The sequence below is a fragment of the Ailuropoda melanoleuca genome, chromosome 6 (assembly GCF_002007445.2).
Source record: "Ailuropoda melanoleuca isolate Jingjing chromosome 6, ASM200744v2, whole genome shotgun sequence".
Classification (NCBI taxonomy): domain Eukaryota; kingdom Metazoa; phylum Chordata; class Mammalia; order Carnivora; family Ursidae; genus Ailuropoda; species Ailuropoda melanoleuca.
The window spans coordinates 105074455-105102066 of NC_048223.1; the positions used below are offsets into that span (position 1 = coordinate 105074455).

At 38.8% G+C, this 27612-nt stretch overlaps 1 protein-coding gene across 3 annotated transcripts in view; it reads right to left on the reverse strand.

The window, feature by feature from the left end:
• CFAP43 (cilia and flagella associated protein 43) overlaps positions 1-24530 on the reverse strand; it is a 101864-nt gene extending 77334 nt beyond the window's left edge. For 2 of the 3 annotated variants that reach the window (XM_034663241.1, XM_034663240.1), the window contains exons 1-7: positions 24374-24530; positions 21204-21457; positions 16976-17072; positions 13773-13940; positions 10536-10686; positions 5282-5441; positions 2244-2311 (exon numbers count right to left, since the gene is read on the reverse strand). In XM_034663241.1, coding sequence (XP_034519132.1) covers positions 2244-2311; positions 5282-5441; positions 10536-10686; positions 13773-13940; positions 16976-17072; positions 21204-21457; positions 24374-24438 — 963 coding nt within the window. In that variant the 5' untranslated portion in view covers positions 24439-24530. The remainder of the gene's footprint in view (positions 1-2243; positions 2312-5281; positions 5442-10535; positions 10687-13772; positions 13941-16975; positions 17073-21203; positions 21458-24373) is intronic. The other variant, XM_034663242.1, reaches the window with a different exon arrangement.
• Between the last annotated feature and the right edge of the window lie 3082 nt (positions 24531-27612).

A 27612-nucleotide genomic window follows, 5' to 3' on the forward strand; every position in this document is an offset into this window, starting at 1 on the left:
ACATATGAGTGAAATCATATGGTTTGTCTTTCTCTGACTAATTTTGCTTAGCATAATACCTTCTAGTTCCATCCATCTAGCATATATCTTTTTACCACTTACTTCATTATACAGGAGGTAGGGCAAAGGAAGCAGTTCATTAGGTGGCTTACATATAGAGTCTCCTTACTTCAAGAAACACTAACCTTAATATATATTATTTAATCATTATTATGTGCATTTCTTCTCAAAGAAGATACCTTCAACTCAAAGGTAGGGAGTGTGCTGTTTTTTTTTTTTTAATAATTTTTCTTTTGTTACATTAGTCACCATACAGTACATCCCCAGTTTTTGATGCAAAGTTCCATGATTCATTATATGCGTATAACACCCAGTGCACCATGCAATATGTGCCCTCCTTAATACCCATCACTGGCCTATCCCAATCCCTCACCCCCCTCCCCTCTGAAGCCCTCAGTTTGTTTCCCAGAGTCCACAGTCTGTTTATTTCCTTTATATCCTCCTTTTGTGTTTCTCTCACAGTGCTGGAAAGAGGGCAAGTATCCAGTAAAAATTAGTTGGTTGGTTGGCTGTAAACAGATTTAGGTTCATTTAACTATTCTCAAGAGGAATTTGAGTTGTTTTCACAGTAGTCAAGAGGCTTTAGGCAATTAATCCATCATTTCTAGATTGGATCCCACTATAACTAAAGTATATGCATTAGTGAGATAGCTGGGTTTGCATACTTTGGAGCTGGGGGATAAAACATGCAAGGTGCTTTCTCCAAACTCATCATCATTCTCCATTTCTCATGGAATAGATGCTCCAACCATTCCTTTAAACTAGTTTTTTTTTAAATTTAATTTTTAAAGTAATCTCTACCCTCAGTGTGGGGCTCAAACTCACAACTCCAATATCAAGAGTCACATTCTCTACCGACTGAGACAGCCAGGTGCCCCTAAACTAGGTTTTAAAAAATGTCAAGGGTGAGGGGCACCTGGGTGGCTCAGTTGGTTTAGCACCTGACTCTTGATTTCAGCTCAGGTATGGTCTCAGTGTCATGAGATGGAGCCCTGTGTTGAGGTTCTGCACTGAGCGTAGGGCCTGCTTAAGATTCTCTCTCTCCTTCTCCTTCTGTCCCTCCGCACTCACACTCTCTCTCTCAGAAAAAAATAAAAATAAATGAAAATAAAAGTAAAAAATGCCAAGGGTGGCCTTGAGAAGGGCAAGAGTCATAAAAGGCCATAAATGCAGACTAAATATAGGAGGTGGGGCGGCTGTGGCGGTGGCAGGGGTGGGGGGAGGAGAGTCTATTGTAAGGTTGTAGGGGAGGGGGACAGATTACTAGGTGAGTGTAGGTTTATGAGTTCCAGATTGCTTCTTATCGGTGAAGCTACATCTCCCACCCTGACATCATGGCCCAACTGCCCTCAGGGTCCTGGAAATGTGATCAGCGGCAATGTAAGAGAAAAAGGTAACAGTGGTCTTGGGACATCTACCAGTAGACCTGAGATTTTAGTGTAGGTCAGCTCCAAATCTTAGCACTGAAACAACACCACGGAAAAGCAATGTCGTCTGACCCCTTTGCATACTTAACTGAGGCTGTATGCTCTAATAAATGAGAGCAAAGACTTTGGAGTTTGACACATCTGGGTTCAAGCCTCAGTGACTCTGGTGAACTCTGTAAGGCTTGGCTCTTTCCTCTGTATAAGGAGGATGTCAATATTCCAACTTGATAATGTCATTATGAGAACCAATAAGATAATACATGCTATGCAGCCCTTAGCATGGTGCCTGGTAAAAAGTAAGCACCAAATAAATGAAGGCCATTAATGCTAATTCTAATATGAACAATAACAGTATAATACATGTAAGCTAAATGAATATTCACAGGAGGCTAAGCTGAAGCTTAGACAAAAGGTTCTGTTTGTGTCTGACAACCAATATATTAAGTGCACAAACAGGCATGAAGTTGGGTGACAGATATTAGGTGTTCTGGGGGGCCCAGAGTTTTTAATTCTACTTTTGATTATTTGCAATAATCTAGATACATGGCAGTCCATTTTACTGTTCTCTCTTTTATATACATATGAAAAATTCTTCATATAAAAAGTTTTATAATAGTATCCCAAAAGAAAATGATTTTAATTAATAATCTGACAGAACCCGACACCCCAAATTATGACTCATAACAGTAAATAGCAGCAAATGGAAATTGTATATATTCTTGAAAGCAATTAATTTTGAAGAAAAAAATACATTACAATTCCAGAAATCAGCACGCCTCCCTTCTGATATACCATGGTGACTGGACTGATAATATTTCTTCCCTCTTTTGGAAAAGAAAAATAAGGTAAAATAGGTGACACATAATTAAAAGTGCAGTAAAAAGTAATTAATCTCATTTGCTTTCCTAGGACTATTCATTTCTTTGTAATCCTTTCCAAAAATCAACTTCCTATCAGAATATGTGTTATCATGCCTTCTAAACAATGAATAAAAAAAGCTGCTCAGCATTGATTATTAATGTAAATCACATGAGTTTTTTCAAGTTCTGTATCATCAGATCTGTGTAACTAACATTACAGAATTATATAGTTAATATATTTTCTTACTTTAGGAAAGCATTGTGAGAGATTTTAAGATGCCAGGAAAAAATAAATAAAACCAAACCTAACTTATTATCAAGCTGCATACTTAAGATTTGTACATTTTATGGTATGTAAATTCAAACCTCAGTAAATAAATAAAAATGGATAAAAAGAAGGTAAAAAGAAAAAATGTTCTGAAAGAATAATTGTTAGTAATAAAATATTGTCCTTGGGGAAAAGAACAAAAGCGTATTATCTTTTATGCAGATAAACCATGAGAACTATAAGATCAAAAGCTCAGAAAGCATCCATCAAAGTACTTGCTTACTGTATACTACATGCTTGACAGTTTGCCAGATGCTAAGAAACATACTGTCCTTTCCTTCAAAGACTATTCACCTCCCAACCATTCCTTCTTTTTCAATCCAAGTACCACTACAGTCCAGGTTCTTATGACTCAAGGCCTAATCTAGATGTCTGATGCTTACAGCCACCGGCTTCTAGGATCGTCCTTTCTTGAATGATGGCTAAACTAATCTGCTTGTGCACAATTCCTTTTGGAGTACATCCCTATTCAGAAGTTTTTGATGTCTGCCCACTGTCAGCTGAATTGAGTATAAACATCTGGATATTCAAGATCAGACATGGTATGTATGTCCCTTTGTTCCCCACTAGCCCTGTGTAACACTCAATGCTCCAGACAGACTGGACCACCTTTTGTGTCTCAACCTTCCCCAGTTTTTCTTGTCTCTGCAGATACCATTGACTGAAACTCCACCTACCCTCATCTGCCTGTGAACCCATCCTGCAAGGGCTATTTCAAATGCCACCTTCAAAATGACTTGACTTGGCCTGTTACCCTCATTTGAATTCCCACAGCACTTTGTTAAGTTTCCCTTTAATAAAATTATCTTAATCTACCTGGCTATAATTATCTACTTGTTTAGTTCTCTTTAATAAAATATAAATCCCTCAAGGGTAATAATCATAAGATCATATATTTGCCATTTATGTCACCTCTGAGGCACCTTGCTTAGTGTCTTCCACATCATAGAAGTTAGACAAATATTTATACTAAAGCATTTATAATATACCATGAAAATTATTAGGAATAGTATGGAAGAAGGAAATAGTAAACAATATAAGACTATATATGATTAAGTCCTAAATTGTGTATAACATATTACAGATGTGACAGCAGTTTGGAAATGAGAAACATTGCTTTCGAATTCATTTTACAAACACATATAGGCACTAATTTACTCTGTAGCAGTCTCTGGGATTAAACTTTAGAGCCAAAGGATGAGTAAAACATAGTTCTTGACTTCAAAGAATTGATACCTAGTGGGAAAGACAGACATGCACACAGGAAATTGTGAAAGCACAGGATGAGGCTCTGTTACAGGCTCTGTTAGAAGATATCCCACACAGGGGCACTCAACTTTGCCCTAAGGTTGAGATGACACCATGGATGCAAGATTAGAGAGAACTTAGCCTGGAGGGTACAAGTGACAGTAAAGGGAAGCCACAGCAGGGGCAGGAAAGTCAAACCTAATGGCCCCAGTGAAGTCTAAGCCAGGGAATGGCAGCAGGAGTAGATGAGGGGCACTGTGCTGAGGGAAACTGGCTGTAGGAGGTGGTACTGAGCTAGAAGCTCAAGGATTCGGAGAGTAAATTGGCAAGGGAGTGAGCTAGGAGGCAGGTCTGTGAAATGACAGGAAGAAATGACCAGCTAGATCAGAAAACTCATCCTGGGGAGTAGAAGGAAAGAAAATGAATGGAGCAGGTAGGATCAAATTGAGAGGGCTTGGAATCAAGGCAGAGCAGTCCTTGAATTGCATGCTGAAACGATTTTTAAGAAGGACAGTTTGGCAGGGATGCAATGCCTGGTTTGGGTTAGCTGTAGATTAAGGCCAATGAAGTCAGTCCTAAGGCTGCTGCAGAAATCAAACTTTGTGAAATAATAAGAGGAACTGGAATGGAGAGTGCATTGGACAGACTGGGGAGCTTGCCCTAGCAAGGCTCCCTTCTCAAAAGGTCTACACCTAGCCCCTACCAAATGGACATTAGCTCCTGTGACTAAGGCCCAACCCTGGCCACAGCTGATGGGACCAGGAATGGATACCAGATCTAAGGAGAATAGATTATATTCTCTTAGAAATTCTAACCAAGGAACACAAAGGTAATTTTCAAGATGGCAGTTAAAAGATAAAGTCCTTGTGAAAAAAATGCCTTGAGAAGGGTGGAGAGCAGGAAAAGGCATAATTTGCTGATTAAACAGAACAGGCATATACATGGGAAAGGATACAGCATAGGAGCTAAGAACTTGGACTCTGAAGTCTTACTGCCTGGGTTTAGGAGTCAGCTCCACAGTTTACTAGTTACCTGAATTTGGGCATTTGTCTTAATCTCTCAATGCTTCCATTTTTTCATCTGTCTCATGGAGATGAAAATGTATCTCTTTATAAAGTGTTCTGAGGATTACATGAAAATACACAAAGTATAGCAAAATGCCTAGAGCACAGAACAGTCAATAAATACTAGCAATGAGGAACACCCACAGGATTTGGTAACTAACTATGGGATAAAGGAAAGAAAGGATCAAAGATGGCTCTAAGAAGGAGAAAAATAGGGAACACACACCCATTTTCAAGTGTAAAACCATCACCAATGGCTACACTTCTAGGAATAATGGTAAAGCAGTTTCTCACCCTTTGGTACTGTGTCTTCTATCTTAGTAAGTAGAGTCACCTTCAAGGTTTCACCATTAACCATTAAAAGATGACCCTCTTCACAGCCAACATAGAGGTCACTTGTTGGAGTCCAGCAATGCATAGATGGGTGAAGCGAAGGAAAGAGATCATCTTTAGGCTTTAGGGAAAAATTAGAAACCCTGTATTAAGACAGCATGCATGGTTTAAGAGCCAGAGAAATACCCAACAGAATAACTTCAGAAAGAAACAAATGACTATGGACCTACATACATTCATTGGTCCCACCATTTGCCAAGAGCTAAGTGAATGTCTCCTTTCTTGTTCCATTTATCTCTATTTTAATTCAGTAAGAATAAGATGGTCTTGCCAGTACATTTGGAGTTCTAGTGCCACAGATTTTCATGAAAATTTTGAATAGTAACTTCTACACTGTTTCTTGGTACAGTTTTTTGGTGTCCTGAATCTAAGAAAGACATTGTCTAGCTAAAATCACCCTTTTTGAGGAAGACTTTCATCAATGTTTCACCCTCCTGATCCAGCAGGGGGGTTGGATATGATTTTCCTTGAGTGTCTATGGAGAGATTGGCCTAGATCCTTTGCTTAGTTAGCTTTTATGGGAAATGAGAAGAGGACACTTGCCTGATTCTGGTGGCCTCTCTAATGTGGTTCATGAAACATCTTATGTGATTTTGATACCATGGAAAACTCAGAGAGAAATGCACAAAATCTATGGAATGTGCCTAAAAGAAAAGTTGGCTTTGGGGAGTAAAAATAATACGGACAAGGATCTAACTTTTCCTGTAAAGGAAGAGGCAGTTGAATATTTTAGGCTTTGTAGACCACATAGGTCTCTGTCACATATCCCTATTATATTTTTAAACACCGTTGTAAAAAATGTAAAAGAACATTCTTAGCTTGGGGGCAAACAAAAGCCTGTCGTGGTTTGTTGATCTCTGCCTTAGACTGTAATACCTCAGTGGTATGTCCCCTACAGCCTTAAATACTCATGTCTGGCAGGGGAGGGCCCCCTTTGTCAGCATGGAGCAGGTCTCCTTTTACATATAGGCCTACCTGCTCTCCTTCCTGGAGGTCAAGGCAGCTGCGGCAGCTTTCTGGGGCATGTGCTCCCCACAGCACTGATTAAAATTCTGAATTCAGAATATCATAATAACAGCACTCTTTCCTTTCTATTTAAACAAGTCAAACATACTAGTTTACTTATTTATATTGAGAACATAACATTTAGTACTATCTAAGCTTTTTGTTATGCTATAGCATTACTTAGAATTACATTAGCTATAACATAATGCTTTTGTTTTCTTTAGGATCCTATACCCATTGGAACAGAAAACATTTTTAATAAGCTATTGGCCAAAGTAACAGAATTTTTAAATGCCTTGAGAGCTCCATGTTTATCGCATTCTTTTGATCACCTTTTCATTCATCTAACAAATATTTATTGAACACTTACTATATTCTAGGTACTGTTCTAGGCAGAGGGATGTAGCAGTGAACAAAACAGACAAAAAAATCCCTGCCCTCATGGGGCTTACATCCTGGTGAGTGGAAACAGAATAAAAATAAGTTAAGAAGTTAAATATATAGAAGATTATATGTTGAAAAGTGCTATGGAAAAAAGGAAAGCAGAAGTTGGGGAATACTGCAACTCTATACAAACAGTCATTTTTCCATTAAAAACTCAATATATGCAAGCCACCTTTCTAATAAAAAATTATTTGAATAATGTATTATATACTACTCTTTTAATTTAGGACTGGTTCATAGATTCAAGGTAAAGCAGGTACGGAGCTGTCAAAGTAATCATTTCTACCAGATTCCCAACAGATATAAATTTGTTATGTAATTGATATTTAAACAAACATTTATTGGATGTTGGTTATATACCAACAATTAGGACTTGTGCCAAGTCCTAAGGGATCCCTCTTCTCAATAGGATGATCACTTGTTGAGGGAAGAAGTAGTATCAACAAATATCAGAATCAGAAAACATGGTAGGTTAAGCAGAGGGGTGTTTAAATACTGTGGGAGAATTGATGAGAAAGCACTTGGTTCTTCTTGGAGGAGTGAAGGAAGTGTGGAGAGAGAATTATCATTTGGAATGGACCCTGAAATATGACTAAGACAAAAATCATACATAGCAGCAGTCACCATGATAATTCTTTAAAAGGATATTTGACTTTGGTCAATGATTGATCTATTTCATGCCCTCATAGCCTTGGATTGTTAGCAAATAAATTCTTGATTAATAACCTGGCCACCCTATGGGCCAAAAAAAGGGGGGAGGGACCACCCAAAAGGATTAAACTGTTGCTGATTAATGACATTTTTGTGGTATCTAATTGAGAGTTGACTCATAGGGAAGAGTTACTCACCGAACGGCATTATTTAATCACCATTATTTAAGTTTCTTGGGTTGTCTTGATGACATCTAACCTTAGGCTACATATCACAAAGGGACAGACTCTTACATTATGGCAATGGGTTCAAAAATCTTTTAAAAAACACACATATCTGGTTCTCACATGGTAGATCTATGTATATGCAACAGAAGGTGAAGATTTAAAACTGGATTTTTCTGGCCTTATTATGTTAAATTAGTATTGTGTTTGACTTTTCTTTCTTTAAGATAAAACTGGGCTTATCTTTCTATTACTCTCTTTCATCAATAAATATGTTCTGTGCCATTTAAAAATGAATGTGATATAATACGCATTATGTGAACAGAAACAATAATTTTTAATTCTAAAAATTTTAAAAGAAAAATGTGCCAATAGTACTATTTTAAAATATTTGTTGATAACACCACCTCATTGTTTAGCTCTCTAGAATCATAAACCAAACATTTGATCACTTGAAGACCAAGCATGAAAAATTAGAATCCAACTTAATATTATTGCTTTAAAAAATGCAAGTATCCAAATATGTTTCAGAAACTTCAGTTTATAAAAGGAATTCCCATTTAGTGAATTCTGTTTAAAAAAAAAAAAAGGTAGATGGAAAAAGAAAACTGGACACTTGAGATTAAATTCATTATCTTGGATCCAGTTTCTGTCCAGATAACATCTGCCTTTGATTTTCCCCATGCTACTGCTAGATACTGTTTCTCATGCCTTAAATAAGTTGTGTAATGTGACACAGGCCTATTTAAAGGCCTATAGCGTGCTTATAGTGTTAGCTACAAGACATAATGGGAGCATTTAATCTTTGTAATTTTGTAAAAGTCCATAACCTGTTAATTTTTAAGACTGTTATGTAGATCAGTTCATTACTGATTTCTTTGCCGTTGGTTGGTACACAGGTCACATGAAATGTCATTCAAAGGAAAGAATAGAATCAAGACATTTGAGATCTATTTTTGGTTATGCTTTCACTCACTGTATAGACATTAATCAATGTTTTAGCCATTTTCCTCACCTTATCTATAAGATGAAAAAAATGGAAAAATTAATTTCTAATGTAAAAATAAAGTATATGGCTTTATTCACATTCCCCATGTGATTTTGAAATGTAGGACTTTAGCATTAAATTTGTTTTCAGAAAAAGGTTAAAATGCACTGATTACAAAAGTCCTAGGAAACAAAGATGTCTGTTTATTATGAGCATTTTAAAAAATGGTGACTCCATATTTAAGTATTTAAAGGAGGCATTTCATAGCATTTTTCAAATGACAAAGACAGATGCCTTAATTTTACATATTTTATGTGGGGTTCAACCTGTTGTGCAAAATGTGAAAGATGGGGGCACCTACAGAAATATACGGCAGAAGAAAAGATTCTAGATAGTTGAAAATGTGGGTTTGTAGGCATCAAATACTAAACACAGAAGCTTTTTTTCCACGTTGTAAACCTTGATAGCCCATCTACTTGTATTTACTTTGCTGCCCCATTGTGGCTGAGTGTGGTGGTGTTTCTAAGGCTAGGATTTGTGCTATTAAAAGGAATTGGTCATTTTCTGTATTTAAAAAGTGAACAATGATAATCCTTTAGAGGAAATACTAAGAGCAGACACAACCTTTTCTCTTGCCAGAAATTTTTAATAAACTAATTACCACACTGAGTTATGTTTAACATCTGTAGTTTAATTCTCTGCAGCGGCCAAAACATTGGGGAGCTTCTACTTCCTTTATCCTTGGCTTGGAGATTTAACACAAATATTAGCATAACAGAAGTTGAACAGGCTGAGCAGAATCAAGCTCCTCACAGTTTCCCAAAGGACTTGCCCGTGCTCTCTCTGCTCCCTGCCTACCCTTGACCTGCACCTGCACCTCCCCCTCGTTTACTAAGCTTCAGCCAACACAGGTTTTCTTGGTTCCTCAAATACACAGATTTATTTTCTTTCCCCCAGGGCCTTTGCACATACAGCACCCTCTGCCTGAACACTCTTGACCCTCTTTGTAGCACTGAGCCTCCTTGTCCTTCAAATCTTAGGGTATGTGTTGTCTCCCCAGCGGCCTTCCTTGACCAGCATATGTTAATCTCTTCCTCACTTCCACCCTCCTCCCATTTACCCCATTATTACAATTATCACATTTTGTAATGATTTAATGTACGTCTTTACCTTTGGTGTTGTTGTTGTTGCTGTCTCCCTGATACAAGGATAGGGGTTATGCCTGGTTGGTCATCATATGATCCCACTGCCTAAAACAGTGCCTGCTACATAGGAGGAGCTTGATAAATATGTTGAATGAGTGAGTGTGTAGCTGTTAACAAACTCCCATTTGAAACTTTCTTCCACTATTTTCCATGGCTGCCACCTTTTCTCCTGGATTTGTTCCTACTTCTGTGTTCCTTGTCAGAGTCATCTTCTAACTCTCGATTCTTGGCAAATCAGTTTCCTCTCTGGCTCTCTCCCCTGACACCCTGACTCTCCTTTCTATCATCCCTCCCCCACTCCAGTGCTCCACTGACCCCTATGTGGTAATGACTCTGGTATCGGGGTCTTCAACCCTACCTTCTCCACCCCCGCAATAGGTCTGCTTGCCCAACTTCCACCTGGCATCTATAACCCCAAATTCAATATGTCCAAAACTGAAATCAGGTCTGGGCTCCCTCTTTCTGTTATCAGTGCCATTCTTCTAGTTAACCAAACTCAAAACTACAGAGCCTTCATTTCTTGTCATCTCCAGGGCTAATCTGTATTGCAAACCGGGATGACCCTCTCTATCCTGCATGTCTCAAGGGATGATTATGAGATTCAAATAAGCAAACAGGAGGAGGTGCCAGGTAATTACCCTGAAAGTTTCTGCCTCTTCTCCTACTAGCCCAGCAATGGCTGACACTGGGAGCACAGGTCCATAGATAAGATCCTTGGGCAATGAGGTGGGGAAAATGACATCTGTTTCATTAAAAAATGACCCATCTTCCACAGGTAGTTTTACTGACCTTTAGAAAAAAGAGAAATTAGAATAATCAGATTAACAAAAACTAGTCACTGATATAACTACTACATGTTGGTGATAAACAAGGTGGGGAGGTATTGTAACTTATAAAAAACAAACAAGTAAACAAACCAGATAAATGCCAAAGAGTAAATTTAAAAATATATATTACAAAAGGACAATAGTGCAGTTATAAATTAAGTACATAGGAATTTTCAAAATTTTTCAAAGTTAATATCTAAAGCAGGAATTATACTTTTTTTTTTAAGATTTTATTTATTTATTTGACAGAGAGAAACACAGCCAGCGAGAGAGGGAACACAAGCAGAGGGAGTGGGAGAGGAAGAAGCAGGCTTCCCAGCGGAGCAGGGAGCCTGGTGCGGGACTCGATCCCAGGACTCTGGGATCACGCCCTGAGCCGAAGGCAGATGCTTAACGATTGAGCCACCCAGGCGCCCCAGGAATTATACGTTTGAACACTGGCAGGACCAGGCAAATGAGCTGTGGCCAGGTGGGGGACTGTAGCAAATGGGAAAGTGTGTTCCCTCCTAAAGGTGGTATAGGTGCCACTCAGTTCCAGCCAAGAGGGTTTGTTGAGAATTCTGGTTCCAAAATTTCAAGAAACTATCATTATCTGGATATTTATGAGAAATCTCTCAAATGTTAAAATTTGACAATTAGTTCAAATAAAAATCAATGTGGGCCAAAATAAACATATAGATCTTCCTTGGTTTATGATGGGGTTATGTCCCAATAAACCCCTCATAAGTTCAAAATATCCTAAGTCAAAATGCATTTAATACTTCTAACCTACTGAACATCATAGCTTAGCCTAGCCCTACCATAAATGTGCTCAGAACACTTAATTAGTTGGGCAAACTGCATTAGTTGCCAACTCACAGTTAGACACAATCATCTAACACAAAGCCTATTTTATAATAAAGCAGTGACTATCACAAATAATCTATGGAATACTACAATGAAGATAAAAAACAGAATGGTTGTAAAGGTATAGAATGATTGTCAGTGTATAGGCTGTTTACCCTCTGACCACGTGGCTGATGGGAAGCTGCAGCTGCCACTGCTTGGCATCACGGGAGAGTATTATAACACATATCTCTAGCCTGGGAAAAGGTCAAAATTCAAAATTTGAAATACAGTTTCTGCTGAATGTGTATCATGTTGCCATCACCCTAAAGTTGAAAAATCTTAAGTGGAACCATCCTAAGTCAAGGACCATCTGTATATGTAGGTTGTATTCAGCTACCTTTGCAACCTCTGATAACAAGAATTCATTTTGGGGGCACCTGGGTGGTGCAGTCAGTTAAGCATCCAAGTCTTGGTTTCAGCTCAGGTCCTGGTCTCAGGGTTGAGAGATCAAGCCTGAGTCTGGCTCTGTGCTCAATGTGAAGGTCTGCTTAAGACTCTTTCTTCCTCCGTCCCTCCCCGCTCAAATAAATAAATCAATCTTTTTATTAAAAAAAATTCATTTTCAAATCTGCCATATGTCTACTTTTAATCCATAATATGGTTATAAAGGGATGTTTGCAGAATTCACATCTTTATGCATTAAATTCAAATTTTCCTTGGTTATGTTTTATGTATGATAAATAATTTTTTAAAACTATCATGTAAAAACAGTATCTACTATTCAGAATTAAGTCTTGAGTGTTTTCTAATCCTGCTTGCTTTCTAAACCAGGACAATCCACTCACTTTGCCTCTCACTTTAGTTGCTTATAGAAAAATCACAACTCAACTCAGAACTAGAGGAGAATATTCAAGGCAAGCAAAAGGAGAGAAGGCTGGGATAAATTATTTGCCCACCTGGCAAGGATATGATAGAAACATTACCCATTTTATGAATGCCTCTGCCTAGAGACAGATTTGAGTATTCACTGGGTTCTTATAAAAAAGAAATTAAGACACAAAGAGTACTGACCAAAAGGAGGTGTCATTTTTAGGGTTCTCCAGTTAGACAACTTTACATTTTTCTTAAGAAGGCAACTTTTCAAAAATTGCAATTTCAAGGATATACATGTCCAATATCAACATAGTCTTTAACTTTGTGGAATACACTGAGAATGGTCAGTTTAGAGACACCTTGAGTCTTTGAACTCTCTTTAACAAACACACCATTATCATCAATCACCAGGACACTGGTCATAAAATTTCTTTTCGACCCAGTTCTATTTAAGCAAGTAACTCCCATGACCCCACTACATGCAACTACCCTTCTGTTTATAGATTATGTGGCTGAAGGAATAATCTATATGCTTTCTATATCTAAAAGTTTTTTATTTTTGAGATTCCAATTGGGCATCAGAGTAATAGGATCAAAATTCATAACTATCCTTTCTATAAATAGGCATGTTTTGAAATACCAAGAGCAAATCAAATTCTGGTAAATTAAACCATGTTGGGAAAAGTTTGAGGATGACTTGATATTTAAAAGAAACTCATTTGGGGCGCCTCGATGACTCAATCGTTAAGCGGCTGCCTTCGGCTCAGGTGATGATCCCAGGGTTCTGGGATCGAGCCCCACATAGGGCTCCTTGCTCAGCGGGAAGCCTGCTTCTCCCTCTCATGCTCCCCCTGCTTGTGTTCCCTCTCTCCCTATCTCTCTCTCTGTCCAATAAATAAAATCTTAAAAGAGAAGAGAAAAGAAAAGAAAAGAAACTCATTGAGAAATTAAGTCACATGGGGTGCCTGGGTGGCTCAGTCGGTTAAGCATCTGCCTTCCACTCAGGTCATGATCCCAGAGTCCTGGGATCGAGACCTGCATTGGGTTCCCTCCTCAGTGGGGAGCCTGGTTCTCCCTCTCCCTCTGCCTGCCGCTTCCCCTGCTTGTGCTCTCCTCTGTCAAATAAATAAATAAAATTTAAAAAAAAGAGAGAGAAATCAAGTCATAAAGAATCCTTTCAAAATGCAAGCAACCACTCCAAGGTAATTATATATGTTGAAAGATGTTATAACATAAGATGTTTAGTATGTACATATAAAGCCAGTTAATTCATTGAATTGATGCAGTCACATTACAGGAATACAAACTAAAACCACCACTTTGCCGTGTAGTGAGTCAGTCTCTTACTCTGCTTTGAGATGATGCTCCTGATTACTTCTCTCAATGGTCCACACAGTCACCGCACTTGGACTTGATAAGCACAGCTGGTGCCAGTTCATAGGGTTAAAAGTCATCTGGCTTACATCCATACCAGGTTGTGACTTCTTGCACAAAATGACACCTAATTCCCAGTTCCTTAGAGGGAAATTGTGTTTTATAAAAAATAATTCATTTGAATTTCACATCTTGAGAACATTTATCTAAGTATTTGAAAACAATTGACATAAACTGAGTCTTAATTCACAATATAATTTATTTAGTCCATGATGTTAAGTATCAAATTTATTAATAATTATGCTTATCATTATACTCTTCTAAGAAGCAAAATAATTATGGGCTTTAAAAATATTACTCCATCTCAACTAATCTTTGACAAAGCAGGAAAGAATATCCAATGGAAAAGAAGAGAGTCTCTTCAACAAATGGTATTGAGAAAACTGTACAGCCACATGCAGAAAATGAACCTGGACCATTTCCTTACACCATACACAAAAATAGACTCAAAACAGATGAAAGACCTAAACGTGAGACAGGAATCCGTCAAAACCCCAGAGGAGAACACAGGCAGCAATTTCTTTGACCTCGGCCACAGCAACTTCTTGTTAGACATGTCTCCAAAGGCAAGGGAAACAAAGGCAAAGATGAACTATTGGGACATTGGGACTTCATCAAGATAAAAAGCTTTTCCACAGCAAAAAAAAAAAAAAAAAAACAGTTGACAAAACCAAAAGACAACTGACAGAATGGGAGAAGATATTTGCAAATGTCTTATCAGATAAAGGGCTAGTATCCAGAATCTATAAAGAACTTACCAAACTCAACACCCAAAGAACAAATAATCCAATCAAGAAATGGGCAGAAGACATGAACAGACATTTCTTCAAAGAAAACATACAAATGGCCAACAAACACATGAAAAAATGCTCAACATCATTCAGCATCAGGGAAATACAAATCAAAACCATAATGAGATACCACACCTCACACCAATCAGAATGGCTAAAATTTAAACAACTCAGGAAACAATAAGGTGTTGGTGAGGATGCAGTGAAGGGGGAACCCTCTTACACTGTTGGTGGGAACGCAAACTGGTGCAGACACTCTGGAAAACAATATGGAGCTTCCTTAGGAAGTCAAAAATAGACCTACCCTACAACCCAGAAGTTGCACTTCTAGGTATTTGCCTCTCATGGCTAATCTCTGGTTGCCACCATTATGATCTCTTAATCAAATCTTCAAATCTGCCATATTTTCTCTGACCTCAGGGCATTTGCACATGCCTTTTCTCTGCTTAGAATCCTCTTCCTTATCTTCTTCACAGGTTGGTTCCTACTCATTCTTTAAGTACTGTTACAGGTTGAATTGTGTCCTCCCCCAGATTTATATGTTGATGTCCTAACCTTCAGTACCCCAGAATGTGACTGTATTTGGAAATAGGGTCTTTCCTAACTTAAATGAGGTCATTTAGTGTGGACCTATTCCAGTAGGATGAGCGTCCTTATAAAATGCAAAGGAGAAATTTGAAGACTGGTCCAAATACAAGGAGAACACCATTTGAACATGAATACAGTTATTCACAAGCCAAGAAGAAAGACCTAGAACAGATTCTCCCTCGTAGCCTTTGGAAGAAACCAACCCTGCTTACACCTTGATCTTAGACTTCTAGCCTCCAGAACTGTGAGACAATAAATTTCTGTTGTTTCAGCCATTCGGTTTGTGGTACTTTGTTAATGGCAGCCCCAGCAAACTAATCTATCCATGAGTAGGTGAGTGAATAAACAAACTGGTATATTCAGTCCATGAAATAGAAAGAAATGAACTACTACATATGGCAGCATAAGAGAATTTCAAAATAATTATGTTGCATGAAAAAAGTAATTATGCAGCATAAAAGACAGACAAAAAAAAAAGAGTCCATAATGGATGACTCCCTGGACATAAAAGTCTAGAAAATGCAAACAAATCCAGAGTGACAGAAAACACATCAATGATTGCCTGGGAGCAGGGGCTGAGGGATGGGGCAGGGATGGTGTAAGGGTGTGTGTGGAAGGGCCAATAAGGAAGGATCAGAAAGGGGTACAAGGAGGGGCTCCTGGGTGGCTCAGTCGTTAAGTGTCTGCCTTCGGCCCAGGGCCTGATCCCAGAGTCCTGGGATCAAGCCCCACATCAGGCTCCCTGCTCCACTGGGAGCTTGCTTCTTCCTCTCCCCCTGCTTGTGTTCCCTCTCTCACTGGCTGTCTCTCTCTCTGTCAAATAAATATAGAAAGAAAGAAAGAAAGAAAGAAAGAAAGAAAGAAAGAAAGAAAGAAAGAAAGAAAGAGGTACAAGGAAACTTTGGAGTGATAGATATATTTATTATCTTGATCATAGTGATGGTTTCATGGGTGTATACACAAGTCAAAACTTATCAAATGATATTTTTTATATACGGGCAGTTTTTTAATATGTCAATTATGCTTCAATTTAAGCTGTTTTTAAAAAAAAGAAACTGCATAAACTAAATGTGGTTCTCTGAACCTAGATTATTATATTTTTGGGTAAGAAATGCTGTGTGTAAGGTATATCTTCAATCATTCCTAAAACAGTTTGTACTTCCCCTTAAAAGAAAAACTGCCCCCCACCACCACCGCTGAAGGAGTTTATATTATAGATGGAAGAGTGAGTACAGCTTTGAGGTTGGTCCTATGAAATGACCCAGCAAAGACCACAGATGTGTCTTATCCACAGGTATTTCCCATACAGTTGTCAAATGTGGTGTAATGTTCCACTCTCTCTGAACATATAACTGTTCTAACATATAATTACTCCCAACTTAGCTCTAATAGAGAGTACATCTTAATTTCATCACTAATGGAAAACAGGCAAACCACTCAAAGCTACCATTTATTTGAAGGAAAGATGAAACTTTATACACTTATTATTCTTTACCCAACAGAGGAAATATTATAACACATCAACAAAAAAGATAATTTTGCTTTCATACAGCTTTTGCCCTGCCAAATTTTATGCCTAGAAGTAGCAACTATATTCAACCTTCTGATCAGGACTTCTATTCCTTCCATTTTTAACTTGTTCCAGATTTTTCACATCTATATCTTTTGATACAATCCAGAAGGACAAGATTAAAATGTAATCCAATGAAAGGAATTCTGCAGCATGCTGTAACTTACCAAAGGGCTAGTTCAAATTCTGGGAGAGAGGAGTAACTAGCCAGGTAGGTGCCACAGTAACTGAATGAAAGTAAAGTGTAGTCCAGAAGAATGTTGCCTAAGATAAAAAAGTCATTACAAGGCTTTAATTATCATGTTCAGATTAACTAGTCTTACAATTTATTTCCTTTATCTAATGATTTTCACATAATTCAAAAGCATTTAGCTCTTGGAATAACAGATCTCCTAGCTGATTTCTAAGACTATGAACAGAAAGCTGAGAGCAAAGTTAAGATTCTTTTTTTTAAAGACATTAGAGTTGGGGTGCCTGGCTGGCTCAGTTGGTAGCGCATGTGACTCTTGATCTCAGGGTTGTGAGTTCAAGCCCCATGTTGGGCATAGAGATTACTTTAAAAAAAAAAAAAGAAAGAAAAATTTAAAGATATTAAAGTGAATTAAGACCATTAGGTCACTGTCTCTAGACTTCAATTAAAACTGAGCATACTGTACCATGTGAATTGAAATGACGCAAGAAGGATTATATATTCCATAAATATATGAAACATTGTAATTTGAAAAGTTATTCAAACAACTTTAAATACTTTGGGAGGTTGTAATCATTCTAGATTACTTCCAGATCTCTATACCTTGGGCTACAGCTGGCTCTCTGTTTAGTATCTTCCAGTTCTTGGAACAACTATAAAAAATTCTTTCTCATTTGTCCCTGTAGTTGAAGACATGAAACAGAACTTTAAAAGTCTTAGTAACAACATGTTTAAAATGTGCATGGTGAGGATGCTCCTGCCCTCCTTCATATGAAGATCTGATTTCCCCTCTATCTGCTATTCTTCAGTGTGGTTCCATAGGTACCAGCTCTGCCTTCTTCCATGTCTGTCTTTTGACATTCATGTCTCTGTTGCTAGTTCTCTGTACTTTTAATGGTCGTTTCCTGCTTTTTTGCTCTTCTCATTTTAACTGACCACAATAAAATGCTAAACTTCATCATTTATTGAATTCATTTAGCATAGTCTGCTCAACATAGAAAATTTGTATTCATTGAGCATTCAATGCAAAAATAAAAATTTTTCTATGGGATAGAGGCCTCAATAGAATAATCTGCTATCCCTCCTATAGACATTTCCTCTCATAACTTAAGATTATTAATTTTATATTTTATTTACTATTTTCATTTAAAAAATACATGGTATTTGAACACACACACACACACAAAAAGCTTTACAAGAAAATATATCCTCTGTAATCTCTCTACCAAATTTGGTAAATTTTTAGTATTTTCGTCTGTGCTTACATGTAAATATACATTTTTTTCTTTAAATATAACTTTGAAAAAAATATTTTGCTTTTCATAGCTATAACAATCATGGATTAAATATTATATATAACAATTCATTTACAAGACAGGTCATACAGTGTTACTCCTATTGTTTAAATTATATTGAGCATTTTATCATTAATAATTCTTAAAAATGTGATTTTTAATGTTCGTATAATACTCCTTTATGAGACGTTTTAACTTATTTAACCATATTCATATTACTGGAGATGTAGGAAGTTTCCAATCTTCTATTATGACAGTGCTTTTAACTCCTATGCATACAAATCTTTGAACTGAATTTCTGATTTCCTTCAAATTGAATTCTAGTTCAATTCTAGTTCAACTGACTTTAACGGGGTCAAATATGGTAATATTTACTTCCCAGAAAGATTGTATCAATTATTCACACCTTGGGAGGATGGTCTAAATGGGTGATGGGCATTAAGGAGGGCACTTGCTGTGATGAGTACGAGGTGCTGTATGTAAGTGATGAATCACGAATTCTACTCCTGAAACCAAAACTACACTATATGGCAACTAACTTGAATTTAAATAAAAACATGGAAGAAAAAAAAATTATTCCCACCTTCAGCAAGAAAGTGCGCTACCAATTCCACCACACTCTGCCTAGCAGTTACCAGCTTTAAAAAATCATGATCTTGATAAGCAGAAAAACCTCATCTTGGTTCAAACATCAAGTTTTTAAGTGAATATTGAGATAGAATATGTTTGCTGACTGTGGTCATCTGCGGTTTTGTGCTTTGGGCAGTTACTTTTTCCACTGTTCTAATGGGACGCTTGGTTTTTTGCTTATTGTTTCATAAACAGTCTCAAAATACTTGCTCATATTTGTTCCAAACATCTTCCTCAGTTTATTTTTTGCCTATTAATTTTTCATGGTATTTTTGATGTTCTTAAGTTTTAAATTTGTATGTAATCAAATTATGCCAATTTTTTCTATTTTTAATTTTTTCCTTTCTGTGAAAAGTTCTTCTCCATCCTGAAATCATTTCAATACTCTACCAAACTTTCTACTTTTCAAATGGGTTTGCTGTTTATATTGAACTCTTATTTTTGTCTGATACATGTTTTGATGTACAGTATATCATGAATATCCAAGTTGATACTTTTGTTCAAATTGGTTTTTTTTAAGGTTTATTTATTTATTTAAGTAATCTCTACACCCAAGGGAGGAATCAAACTCATGACCCCGAGATTAAGAATCGGATGTTCCACCAACTGAGCCAGCCAGGCTCCCCTCAAATAGTTTTCTTTTTTTTTTTTTTTAAAGATTTTATTTATTTATTCGACAGAGATAGAGAGCCAGCGAGAGAGGGGAACACAAGCAGGGGGAGTGGGAGAGGAAGAAGCAGGCCCACAGCGGAGGAGCCTGATGTGGGGCTTGATCCCACAACGCCGGGATCATGCCCTGAGCCGAAGGCAGGCGTTTAACCGCTGTGCCACCCAGGCGCCCCTCAAATAGTTTTCTTAACATCATTGTTAAATTGTTATATAATCTATATTATCTATTTTGGGGAGGAGGGGAAAGTATACTCAGCTTTTATGTATTCAAGCTTGTCCACAGTCATCAATTTTTCCACTGATATGGTGATCCCTGCACCAATACCACACTCTTAATCACTGAATCATTTCTTAGTATTTAAATCTTCTAATTGTGTGCGTATTTTGAAGCCAGCATCTTACAGAATTCTTTTATTAGTCCTAGTAAACTATTGTATTACCCATAATCTCTTTTTCCATAGCTATACTTTTACTGTTCCATATTTTATTGCATTGGCTAGAAATTCCAGGTTGATACTAAATAGCTGTGGTAACAACAGGTATCCTTGATGACTTAGTCATCATTTTATTGTGAATGCATTTAGAGTTTCATTATTTAATACAAATGTTGGCTACTGGTTTGAATTAACTTTTAATTGCTTTGGCAGGACTATAGTCAAATAAGCAAACAGAGGAAATTTTAAAGATGAACAGTAATTACAGTCCATATAGACAGTTACCAATGTATGAACACGTTACACCTTAAAAGTTGTTTTTAATATGTTGAGAAGACAAATCTCCCCACAAATAAAATGTCATAAATTATAGATAAACTCCCTGGCTTAACCCAAAGACTTATTTGACCCATAAGCCTAAATAACTAAGACCAGCCTCAAGCTCTCCTGGGCTTTCTACCCATGATGTGTTAAAGGAGGGAATCATGTGCAGCAGCCCATTGTGGGTCAGCTACATCTATGAGTAAGTCAATAATAATGAGTGGTGAGTAACAGTGATTGACATATTATATGTGTGTGTGTCACACTGACATATCACTTATATATGTGTCAACATGACATATATAATTGATATATCAAATATATATACACATATATAATTTCATTTGTTATCATTACAGCCTTAACAGTAGATCCTACCATTACCCCCACACCTAAGGAAACTGAGACTCAGAGACTTTAGAACTTGTATGATATCAATTTACTTGGATTTTCAATAAATCCTTAGAAAAGAAAAAAAGTGTTCTGAAAAAGCACTAAACTGCATTTAGTGCCGTAATAGTCTTCTAGCCCAGTGCTTTCCAAGTTTAATGCACGTATGAATCACCCAGGGAATCTTGTTAAAATGCAGATTCTGATCCACTAGGTCTGGGATGGGAGCCATTTCTGCATTTATAACAGGCCTCCTAGGTGACGCCAATGTTGAAGGTAAACAGACTTTGAGCACAGGCTGTAGCCTACTTAATGAAATTCTCTGTGATCAGCCTGATTCCTTCTTTAAAATTGAGTATTATGAAAAAACAAAAATAAACATAAAACACCCTTCATTTATAAGAACTAGATTTGGTCACATAACGAAATCCTTCAGTTACGGCAAATGAAGAGTTTTGTAGCTTACCTTTTAATTTGTTCCTTCGGGTCAATCCAGGAAAGTTGTATATGTAGATGAGTGGTCTTAGCCTCCGGTCAGAAAAAGCCACAACTTCATAAGGAATATTAGTTGCCACGACACCGACAATTCCATTCATACACTGGAGTACAGTCTTTTTCTTGGTTTCAATATTAATAAATATTACAAAATTCCCACACGGATAGCAGATGGTGCTGTTGTTGATAAAATGAACGTTCTGCTTAGGGAATCCTTGGACCCATCTTTGAGAAAAAATATGTCACCATCAATATAACACATTTGAAATACTTTTTTTTTAAACAAAGCAAACAAAAAGGCATCAAAATATTTGAAACACAACTATTCTATTTTCACCCCCTTTCTGCCCAAAACAATTTCTAAGATAAAAGAACACATATGCTGGCTGTGAGACCAGATTGAGTCCAGGCACTATAGAAATTTAGTCTTAGGTCTTAAAAGCCTTCTTCAGAGAAGTTTTTCAGTGAAGCAAATCCTCTTATCAAACCTGAGAAAGTCTCAGAAGGATTTCTGGGGTGTTGAATACTTGGAAAAGAAAAAGTAAAAACAACAGAGAGAGAAAAGAGCTTGATCTAATAGAAAACAGAGTGTATCCTGGGCCATTCTATTATCTTTAGTTTTTATTTTAAAAATAAGCTTTAAAAGGATCTATATTCTAGAAACTACAAATCACTCTTGAAAGACATTGAAGAAGACACAAAAAGATGGGAAAATATTCCATGCTCATGGATCGGAAGAATAAATACAGTTAAAATGTCTACGCCACCCAGAACAATCTACACTTTCAATGCCATCCCGATCAAAATACCAATGACATTTTTCAAAGAACTGGAACAAACAGCCCTTAAATTTGTGTGGAACCAGAAAAGGCCCCGAATTGCCAAGGAATTGTTGAAAAGGAAAAACAAAGCTGGGGGCATCACGTTGCCGGATTTCAAGCTATACTACAAAGCTGTGATCACAAAGACAGCATGGTACTGGCACAAAAACAGACACATAGACCAATGGAACAGAATAGAGAACCCAGAAATGGACCCTCGGCTCTTTGGGCAACTAATCTTTGATAAAGCAGGAAAAAACATCCAGTGGAAAAAAGAGTCTCTTCAATAAATGGTGCTGGGAAAAATGGACAGCTAACATGCAAAAGAATGAAACTTGACCACTCTCTCACACCATACACAAAGATAAACTCCAAATGGATGAAAGACCAATGTGAGACAGGAATCCATCAAAATTCTAGAGGAGAACATAGGCAACAACTTCTATGACATCGGCCAGAGCAACCTTTTTCACGACACATCGCCAAAGGCAAGAGAAATAAAAGATAAAATGAACTTATGGGACTTTATCAGGATAAAGAGCTTCTGCACAGCCAAGGAAACAGTCAAAAAAACTAAGAGACAGCCCACGGAATGGGAGAATATATTTGCAAAGGACACCACAGATAAAGGACTGGTATCCAAGATCTACAAAGAACTTCTCAAACTCAATACACGAGAAACAAATAAACAAATCATAAAATGGGCAGAAGATATGAACAGACACTTTTCCAATGAAGACATACAAATGGCTAACAGACACATGAAAAAATGTTCAAAATCATTAGCCATCAGGGAAATTCAAATCAAAACCACACTGAGATACCACCTTACGCCAGTTAGAATGGCAAAAATTGACAAGGCAGGAAACAACAAATGTTGGAGAGGACGTGGAGAAAGGGGATCCCTCTTACATTGTTGGTGGGAACGCAAGTTGGTACAGCCACTTTGGAAACAATGTGGAGGTCCCTTAAAAAGTTAAAAATTGAGCTACCCTATGATTCAGCAATTGCACTATTGGGTATTTATCCCAAAGATACAGACGTAGTGAAGAGAAGGGCCATATGCACCCCAATGTTCATAGCTGCATTGTCCACAATAGCCAAATCATGGAAGGAGCCGAGATGCCCTTCAACAGATGACTGGATTAAGAAGCTGTGGTCCATATATACAATGGAATATTACTCAGCTATCAGAAAGAACGAATTCTCAACATTTGCTGCAACATGGACGGCACTGGAGGAGATAATCAAAAAGAATGCTATCACAACATTTGCTGCAACATGGACAGCACTGGAGGAGATAATGCTAAGTGAAATAAGTCAAGCAGAGAAAGACAATTATCATATGATTTCTCTCATCTATGGAACATAAGAAGTACGAAGATCAGTAGGAGAAGAAAGGGATAAAGAAAGGGGGGGTAAATCAGAAGGGGGAATGAAGCATGAGAGACTATGATCTCTGAGAAACAAACTGAGGGCTTTAAAGGGGAGGGGGATGGGGGATTGGGATAGGCCGGTGATGGGTATTAAGGTGGGCACGTATTGCATGGTGCACTGGGTGTTATACCCAAGTAATGAATCATGGAACTTTACATCAAAAACTTGGAATGTACTGTATGGTGACTAACATAATAAAAAATTATTATAAAAAAATACTAAATTTGTGCTTAAAGACGGTGGGGAAGGAAAGAGGACACTAGTTTGGTGAGAGACTTCCAGAGCCTGGAGAGTAGAGGCGGGCCGGTGGAAGATACTGTAGGAAACCCTAAAATGTGGAAGCAAAGAAATACCCCTTTTATCTGTGCAGCTCTTTATGCTTTTCAAAGACCACTAAAAGTGCAAATAATTCCAAAGTTAGTGGATAGTAGTTAGAAGGAAGGGATAGACGGCCCTAACTTGGGGGGGGGTGTCACCAAAGATGACAAGAACAGGATGGCAGAATGGGTGTACGTTGGGGGTGGGGGGGTAGGTTATGTATGAAAGGTCAGGGAAAACGGAGTACTGAGCCAGAAAGAGAAGGCAGAAATGAGGAGAGGAGAGCAATTGTGGGTACGTGAGAGAGGGGTAGGGTCGCAGAAAAGGGGGGAGGGGTGGTGGTTGTGCAAACAGCTGGAGATGTGGTCACTGAAATGCGGACGGGGGATGGAAACGAGGTCACAGAGGGAAGTCTGCAGGAAAGCGTTAGGGGGTAAAGAAGAGGTCCAAGTTTCCGGGAGAGCAGGTCTCAAGAATAGGAGGAAGAAGAGGGTAGGGAGGAGATTAGGTCAGAAGGAAGTTTCTGGGAGACCCAAGTCAGTCGCTGGGCGGTCAGTCGCCGCACCTCACGGACAGGGATGCGCCGGCTGTGCCATAGACGTTCTCCTCGCGCTCCCGGCCTTGCGCCATGAGCCGTGTTTTTCTCAGCCAGGTCCCGGGTAGGAAATGCCCGAGTCTGCAGCCGTTACACCGAGGTCCCGCCGCACCGCCCGCAAAGCGTCCGCTTGTACCACAGTATCCAGGAGACTATAACCCCTGCTCCCATTGGTTCTGTCCTGTAGACCTGCTCCGTCTCGAGGCTAGTGGATTGGTGGAAGTGCTGCCGCGCCTCAGCCAATGGGAGAGCTGTGAGCGAAACGAGGGGCGGGCCCCTCGGAGTGGGTGCTGGACCGCCTAGCCCGGGGCAAATAATTACAATATTAATAATATCAATAGCACAGGTTAATATTGTGGGCTCACCTCGCAAGACATTGTTCCAGGCGCCACGCAGGCATTATTTCCTTTAAGCTTCAAATAACTCATCAGCTCCATTTTACAGATAAGCAAAGGGAAATGAAGAGAAGCAACTTGCCTCAGGCTGCAAAGTTGAGTGGGACTTAAAGCCAGGCGTCACCTAAATCTAGAGCGCCAAGCCGTTAATTACTATATTCCTCTCAAATGGGCCCTCAGCTGCTTCAAGGAGGCAGAGAGCTTCAGGAATAACCTGACTGAAAGGTCAACATCTTGCTTCTTCCCTTCCCCCTTATACCGTCTGTTCCCTCTCTCCCTTTCCTTCCCCCCTTCTCCCTTTCATTCTTCTCTTCCCTCCCCTTCTCTTCTTTAGGCCTACTTGTCTTTCCACTTTTTCTCCTTCTTTTCGTTCACCAATATTTACTGAGTATCTCCCATGCCTTGATTTAGTCACTTGAAACAAAATAATGAGCGAAACAGATAAAATCTCTTCCTTCTTGGAACTTAGAGACTGGTGGAGTCCAGGAAGGGGAGGATTGACGTCCACTTCACTTCACAAATGCAGAATTATAGATTGAACTAAACAGAAGAGGAGCATGATATTGTTACTAAACGTTTATGTTGAGGTCTTTGATGTGGGGAAAAAGGCAACAGAAAAATCAAATTTCCTTACTACTTATGGTCCACTGACAAGTCCTTGAAACAGGCAGAGTGACATTCTTCTAGGAACTCAGCTGCTTCGATGTTAGTACTTTGCTAAGGGCAAAAGGCAATTTTAGCCTGACCCCCGGATCCTCTAAGTCTGCTTTAACACATAAAAATTCCTTTGGAAATTTCCTTTATCTTTACCCCCAGAGATAGGTGTTGGCAATCATCCCCCAAGCATATGACCCACTGATATACACCCGAAGGGTCTCATGACTTAAGTTTTATTGGACAATAATAAATGACCTTTTCCTAACAATAGCTAGGCCCCTCAAGGTCCTGGAAACCTTGCTTCCAAATTCTTTAGAGACTTTCACTATCCCTAACCCCCTCTGGACTTGGAATATATAATTGGCCACTCCTCATGAAGCTCTTTCTGCCCACAAGTCCAGACTCTGTGTTTTAATAAAAACACCTTTTGGGGTGCCTGGGTAGCGCAGTTGTTAAAGCGACTGCCTTCAGCTCAGGGTGTGATCCTGGGGTTCTGGGATCGAGTCCCACATCGGGCTCCTCAGCTGGGAGCCTACTTCTTCCTCTCCCTCTCCCCTGCTTGTGTTCCCTCTCTCGCTGGCTGTCTTTCTGTCACATAAATAAATAAAATCTTAAAAAAAAAACACCTTTTTCACCAAAGATGTCCCAAGGATTCTTTCTTGGCCATCAGCTCTGAACCCCAACATCTTTCCTATATCAGTCCTCCCCTAGTTGCATGGGTAGTCAGAGATGATTTCTGTGTGTTTGTGCCATTTTCACTGAGAGCAGGATGAAGAGAGATTGTTGGGGCTGGCAGGGGTCAGGGGAGTAGGCTGGGCAGAGGACACTTTTTGTAAAGGTGTTAAGACAGGACAACAGATTAGATGAACTGGGAAGGGTAGTGTGATTGAAGCAGAGGGAGATGAGAAAAAAGTACTGAAGATGAGGCTGGAGAAGTAGCCAAGGATCCGGTAAAGGCCAAGTTGAGAATTCTGGTTTTCCTCCCAAGAGCCAATGCAAACACATTACATAATTAAGCAGGAAAATGTCATGATCAAATCTATGTCTATAAAAGATTCTGGCTGCAGGAAGATTACCAACTGGCTAGTAGAGTAGGGAAAATAGAAATAGGAAGATCTGTTAGGAGCCCATTTCATGGTCCTAACAAGGCAAGCAAGGCAGGGTTTTCAAGCTCACCACTACTGGCTTTTGGATCTGGGTTGGAGGGTTGGTGGGGAGTCCCATGCAGATGTTCAGCACCATCCCTGCAGTAGAACCTCCACAGCTGGGATAATAAAAAATGTCCATGGACATTGTCAACATCCGTTGGGGGCAAAATCACCCTTAGTTGAAAACCACTGATCAGTTAATGTATTAAAAATTATTTTAGAAGGTGAAAATCTATAGGATTTAGTGGTAGATTGATAAAGAGGGAAAAACGAGAAGGAAGAATCAAGGATGGCTTTGGATATCTGATTATTTGTCAGAGATAGTGGTGCCCTTCACTAAGACAGGGTGAAGAAGGAATGGAGACATGTGTTTCTGCTCTAAAGAACTTTTTTTCCTAAAATGTAAGGGCCCAACACACACAGCGCTTAGTGTTAAAGAACTGCACAGAATTGCCTGACAAAAGCCTACATTTCTGAGTCACAGGGAGAAGTGGCATGAAAAAAGGCAAGCTTTCCCCTCTGGTACTTCCTAAACCCTGGGCAGTTCTGTTCCACTCCCTCACTAGTTGGCTCATTTGTGTTTTGAATAAGCCCTCCCTCCAAACATACCTTTAACCACAACCTGAGCATCTTAAAGCCAACAGCAAAGAAGAATGTAATGAGGCAAATCTTGCCACTGCTCCCAGGGTAAGTGATAGGTAGAGGATATAAGGTAGGCAGGAAGTGTGTACTCCAGAAAAGAGATACTGACCAGGCTGGCATCAGCCATGATCCTGGAAACCTGAACTTGCCCAGTGCTAGAGCAAAAGAGGAACTGAATGGAATCAAATTGAATAAGCCCTCTTACGGCTATCTTACATCATGAAACACTGACTGGGGTTTAAATGAAAAGGTCTCCAGCTGGGTTTCTGGGCTATCTATTGTTAATATTCGGGAGGAAGTGCCCTGATCTCGGCACCATGCCAGTTACAGGAAGATGAGTGGCCTTTCTTAGTCTGGAGGGGGAACT